Source organism: Octopus bimaculoides, chromosome 4, assembly GCF_001194135.2.
Source record: "Octopus bimaculoides isolate UCB-OBI-ISO-001 chromosome 4, ASM119413v2, whole genome shotgun sequence".
NCBI classification, from domain to species: domain Eukaryota; kingdom Metazoa; phylum Mollusca; class Cephalopoda; order Octopoda; family Octopodidae; genus Octopus; species Octopus bimaculoides.
Window position 1 is genome coordinate 144,225,683 of NC_068984.1, and position 6,367 is coordinate 144,232,049.

At 37.6% G+C, this 6,367-nt stretch overlaps 2 protein-coding genes across 13 annotated transcripts in view; both read right to left on the minus strand.

Moving 5' to 3' along the window:
• The window catches only part of LOC106869997 (calmodulin-regulated spectrin-associated protein 2), a 52,736-nt gene extending 46,414 nt beyond the window's left edge, over positions 1 to 6,322 (minus strand). For 3 of the 12 annotated variants that reach the window (XM_052967576.1, XM_052967570.1, XM_052967568.1), the window contains exon 1: positions 5,338 to 6,320. In XM_052967576.1, the coding sequence (XP_052823536.1) occupies positions 5,338 to 5,737 (400 nt within the window). In that variant the 5' untranslated portion in view covers positions 5,738 to 6,320. Of the gene's footprint in view, positions 1 to 5,337 lie in introns of all 12 variants that reach the window. The other 9 variants (XM_052967575.1, XM_052967572.1, XM_052967573.1 and 6 more) reach the window with 5 other exon arrangements.
• Positions 5,841 to 6,367, minus strand: part of LOC106881914 (calmodulin-regulated spectrin-associated protein 1) — an 89,647-nt gene continuing 89,120 nt past the window's right edge. Inside the window, exon 12 of the mRNA XM_014932434.2 lies at positions 5,841 to 5,873. Coding sequence (XP_014787920.1) covers positions 5,841 to 5,873 — 33 coding nt within the window. The remainder of the gene's footprint in view (positions 5,874 to 6,367) is intronic.

The window sequence follows — 6,367 nt, forward strand, 5'->3', positions numbered from 1 at the left end:
GGGTTAAAGAAAAAAATTATATATATATAGTAAAAAAAAAAAATTCTTTAAATTTCCAACACCAGGGACTGAAAAATATACTTTGAGAAAAAAAAAAATAATAATACATCCTTCTTAATGAACGTAACTAGATTAGTAATATTAGATTCAAATTTGGGCACAAGACCGACAATCGACCCCAGTGCGTAACTGGTACTTATTTTATCAATCCTGAAAGGATGAAAGGCAAAGTTGAACTTGGGGGAATTTGAGCTGGGAGCATAAAAACGGACGGAAACGCCACTAAGTATTTTTCCCAGCACTGACAATTTCAGCCAGCTCACTGCCTGAACTAGATCAATAATATTGATTACCGCCTGAACTAGATCAATAATATTGATTGTTAACATTCCAGTATAATGTATCCTTGCATGTTATAAATAAGAGATAACCGAAAGGGTGGACATCAGGAAGGGAATCTGCCCATAAAAAATACTGTCACAAAAAGTCCCACCCGACTCATGACAGTAAGGAAAATCAGACATAAAAACAACAACGCCTAATTTTGACTTCAGATGTAGGTATCGTCGTCGTTTAACGTCCGCTTTCCATGCTAGCATGGGTTGGACGATTTGACTGAGGACTGGTGAAACCAGATGAGGCTAGAAATTTTGCAGTAAGGGTACAGTTATGTCAGCCCCAGTATTTGACTGGTACTTAGTACCTCTGAAGGGATGAAAGATAAAAGTAAGCCCTAATGAAATTTAAACTTAGAATGTAATGAAGTAAATACTATAAGCTTTTAAACTGGTCTGCTATCAACTGTAATACTCCACCATCCATAATAATAATCCTTTCTATTATAAGCACAAGGCCTGAAAATCTGTGGGAAGCAGGTAGTCAATAACCCTGACCCCAGAACTTGACTGCTACTTATTTCATCAACCCAAAAGGATGAAAAGTCAAGTCGACTTCAATGGCATTTGAACCCAGAATGCAAAGCTGAAAGAAATGCCACTAAGCCATCTTGTCCAGCAGGCTAACGATTCTCACAGATCACCATAATAATAATAATAATAATAGTTCTTTCTACTGTAGGCACAAGGCTGGAAATTTTGAGGGAGGGAGTGAGGGAGGGCAATTTGATCGACCCCAGTACACAACTGGTACTTAATTTACCAACCCCGAAAGGATGAAAAGCAAAGTCAATCTCAACAGAATTTAAACTCAGAATGTAGCGACAGGGCGAAATACCGCTAAGTACTTCGTCTAGCATGCTAACGTTTCTGCCAGCTCACGGCCTTAATAATAATAATAATAATAATAATAATAATAATAATAATAATTCTTTCTGGTTCTGGCACAAGGCCAGCAATTTTGAGGGGAGGGGGGACAAGTTGATTACATCAATGCTAATATTCAGCCAATACTTTATGAAGTCACAAACGATGAAGAGGCAAAGTTGACCTCAATAGGATTTGGTCTCAGAATGCAGAGAGATGCAACTTGATGCATTACGGCTTCTTGTCTGACACACTACTGATTCTACTCAATACCTAACTGGAGGAAGAAATTGGTTTGATTAAATATACCCCAGTGGCATTTGGGTTGTATTTATTTTATTCACATCCCAGAAGAATGAAGGGCAAAAATCGGTCCTAGTAAGATTTGAACTCAGAGGCATTTACACCCACTTCCAATAATAAAAGTTTTGTAACCATAAAACTGAGAAAATGAAAGAACACTGAATCCCAGATGTTAAGCCTCACAAAGGAGATGACAAGGGATCAAGATGTCTGGCGATTTGCTGTACTGGAGAAGACATGTTGAGCTAAGTAAAATCAGGGTCTCCCTCTCTCAGCTGGGAGGTCTTTGTCTTGCAAGTTAGTTGGTGACCCCTCTAAGTGTCATATAAAAAGCACCAGTGCTGGTGCCACATAAAAAAGCACCCCGTAGACTTTGTAAAATAGTCAGTGTTAGGAAGGGCATCCAGCCACAGAAAACCATACCAAAACAGACTAATAGACCCTGATACTGCGCCTGGCCTTGCCAGCATGGAAAACGGATCTTAGATGATGATAATGATGATAAAAACATCTCAACCTTTTGAAGGAAATATAGAACTATAAACATTGAGATATTCAAACTAGTGCCCTCGTTTTGGTTGTTCTAATAACAGTATTTCGGAAGACTTTGAAAAATCTATCCTTGTGCATTTAATAAAAGGTCCAATTCCAAATTCTCCGAATTTACCAATTACAACAGACATCTGAAGAATGCGAGAAGGTACCATGGCTGAAGTGCTGTGACCGTAAAAACCAAAATGAGCACAACAGTTTGGGTGTATCAGTGTATAATAATAACAATCCTTTCTGCTATAGGCACACAAGGCCTGAAATTTAGGGGGAGGGGACCAGTCGATTACATTGACTCCGGTACTTAACCCATACTTGTTTTATCAACCCCGAAAGGATGAAAGGTAAAGTCGACCTCAGCAGAATTTGAACTCAGAACGTAAAAATGGACAAAATGTCGCAAAGCATTTTGCCCAGCATGCTAACGATTCTGCCAGCTCACCAGTTTCATTATTATAAGCATCATTATAATAATAATAATAATAATAATAATAATAATAATAATAATAATAATAATAATTTCGGCACAAGGCCAGCATTTGGGGGGGGGGGAGTACATTGATTACATCAATCCCAGTGCTCAACAGGAATTCATTTTAGCGACCCTGAAGGAATGAACGGCAAAGTCAACCTCAGTGGCATTTGAACTCTGAATATAAAGACAGATGAAATGCTGCTACCGTGTACTAACGACTGCCAGCTCACTGCCTTTAATAATAATGGTAATTCCCCACATCTCAAAAATCAGACAAATATGGAATTGTATTATAATCTAGTCAAATCACATCACTTTTGTAGTCAATCCTTAAATTCAATCATTCCATAAACTGGTTTAACAGGTTTTAGAGAATTTTGGAGAATTTTCTCAGTCTACAGCACTGGATACAATTATAAGACATGCTGATCGAAATACCAAAGACAGGAAGGGAAGTGGAAGTCGGTAAACATTTTATGTCAGTGGAATACCATCCCTGAACCTAGGGTAGCTCATTTTGAGTTGTTCCTCTTTATTAACATTTGACAGATATTTGTCCTCATCTTTTTTGTTGTTAACACAACGTTTTGGCTGATGTACCCTCCAGCCTTCTTCAGGTGTCTTGGGGAAATTTCAAACCTGGGTTCTCATTCCTAAGGTATCTTTCGATATTGTTATTATTATTATTCAGGCCCCTGCCTGGAATTGAATTCAGAATTTTGGGGTTAGTAGCTCTTAGGCATATGGCGTAGTGGTTAAGAGCATGGGCTACTAACCCCAAGATTCCAAGTTCGATTCCAGGCGAGGAGGAGGAGGAGGAAATACCTTAGGAATGAGAAATTTCCCCAAGACACCTGATGAAGGCTGGAGGGTATATCAGCCAAAACATTGTGTTAACAACAAACAAGATGAGGACAAATATCTGTCAAATGTAAATAAAGTAAATAAGGTACATAATTCTTCATCTCTTAAATATAGAACTGTATTGATCCTCATTGTTTTACCTGAACATATGTTTTTCCATGCTGACAGATATTTTAAATGAGCCTGTCGTACAAGTAAATGTAGAAATATTCTCCACTGTTGAGGACAAAGTTTCTGAGTCCCAAGTCTTTTCCAGTCTACCTCTACCCAAGATACCATTTCCTACCAGCTCACAATATTCTTCTATCTGGCAGGATTCAAACATTTATACCACACATCTATACCAAGTCATCTCTTCTACACACACACACACACAATTACCCACTCCACACTCACTTCCAACTCTCACTTCACAGCTTGTACAGCATGTTGCCCTCATATGTACAGTAATTTAGATTAGAAATATGAGCAATGCAGAAAAACTCTTAATACTAACACACACACACACAATTTAACAGGCAATATTAGAGGAGAATCCATATTTAAAATCTTCATGAAACTCATTATATCACATTATCATTTAACAAATGTGATATCAACGATATTCCTGTTAGACAACTGTGTAATGGCATTTATACAACATTGACTGATCAAAACCAATAGAATATATTTTAGTCAACACCAACATGATTATATATATGCATAAATATATATACTGAACACACTGATTGCTCTGACAAATGAAATATCAGCAAGTCAGAGATGCATTGTGCTCTTACTTCAATGTTTCGCCATATCAACTCACGTGGCAAACCAGATCAACCTGGAATTTGCAGATCTGGTTGCAAACACTGAGCTAGTGGCCTCTATCACTTGGGGTTAAGTTCAACCAGCCAACACCAACACACACATACATACATACATATATACAGCTACAGATATTCTACTGAAATCACTCAAAGTAGAGATTACATCATAATTTAAAACAGACAATTTACTTTGATAGAAATACAGTGACAAGCAGTAGTTCAATACAATTCAATATTTGTTTATCAACTGTTAACAGAAAAAAAAAATTCTCTCTTCAAGGCCCACTTTCTATGATTAAGCAATTAGCAAATTAAAATATGGCTCGAACCCTGACCCCAACTTTACATTTCTTCATCATTGCCTACAAATCCACAATTTTCCCATCAAAAAAATGTCAGCACTGTATAAATTAATTTCTCCTTCTCCCTCACTCTCTCTCTCCAAAACAAATCATTAATACTTTAAAAACTAGTGATATATAAATGAACATGCGTGTGTGTGTGTGTGTGTGTGTGTGTGTGTTTCTGTGAAGATGATAACTAAACACCACTTGTTGTTCCTATATTTATCTTAAAATGTAAAACCCTATAAAAAATTAAAAAAACAAAGTCTGGGACCAGGGAAAATACAAGACTGACCTTTAAAACTACTGCATATTAGGGAAATATTGAAGTCGAATCCCTAAATGTTTTACAAGGAAAAATAAATACGTTTTGTTAGTACGGACGTCGTGAAAGAACCCTTGAATAAAAGATTAGTCTGAGATGAAATTTAGGGGTTACGCTGGGGAGAGAAAAGGTTTAATATTTGACGGAATTTCAGAAATTCTTTAAATGGCCTGACACACATTCAGGGTAGCAATGTTGGTGAGTAATGAACAAATTTGCAACGGGTGTAGGAAGTTGAAGCTGTAGATAACAATACAAGTGGTGACGATGAGGTCATGATTAGTTGAAGAGATGCGCAGAAGGAGAGTGAAAGCTAGACTAATATATAATAATAATAGAGATAGATATATATATATATATATATATAGATATATACAGGAAGTACATTGTTCAATCGTGCACAAACCTGGATAGGTTGGCTGATAAGGGGACGCCTGAGGATAGTGAGGTTGATAAGACGTAGGAGGTTGATAAGACGTAGGAGGTTGATACACTGGTGGTATCAGAGGTGGTGTGGCATAGCCTGGCTGTTGTACCACACAGCTAGGGTTAAAATGTCCAGTAGTGTCCATATGAGGGGGATATTGACCTAAGGCTATATAAGAGGGAGGTTGTTCTGAACTTCCAGCCATATGACCCCCGGGGGCCGCAGAGAAAGGAATTTGGCACTGCAAATGCAGCTCACCATGTTGAGTGGGTACAATGCCTGCTGCGGAGGCATTCGGTAAAGCCCCGTGTGGTTTTGGATGCGACTTGTCCAACGTCTGACTCTTTAGCTGTTGCTGTTGCTGTAAGGAGAGCTTCATTATTTCGCCCTGTAAATCCGTCAAACTTCGGTTTAATCTGCTCAAAATAGAAAAAAGATATTTCAACAAATATCAAACTCGCATTACAACTTCTCTGAACTCGTTAAAAACAATACTTCAATGATTGAATACCTACCTGTGGAAAGGTGTTTAAATATTAAACTAGAAAACAGTCCAAGTGACATATCTGCACATCATATTAACTCTATACACGCAAAGAAAAGTAATTTGTAAAAAGATGACCTTACTTTTAACTAAATATATTCATATTTCTTCTACGAGGGTGAGTCAAAAAGTAATGCCATTTTGTTTAGGACAGGTATAATTACCAATACAGGAACATGTATCATCCATCAAAATGAAGCTGGTCCTCTGTGGATCACATCCCTACTTCTCACCATAGTCACCGTTTCTCTCAATAGCAATGTTCCACCTTCGAATGAGAGCATGTACCCCTGCCCCGTAAAATTCTGTTGACTGTTCTTTGAGCCACTTCTTCACTACAGTTTTTCACTTCCTCGTCACTGGACTATCATCTCTTTGGCCCCACGAAAGAGGGTTTGAGAGGCAAATATTATTCCAGATTAGAATACAAATTAAGAATTATTCCGTACAATATGAAAAAAAACA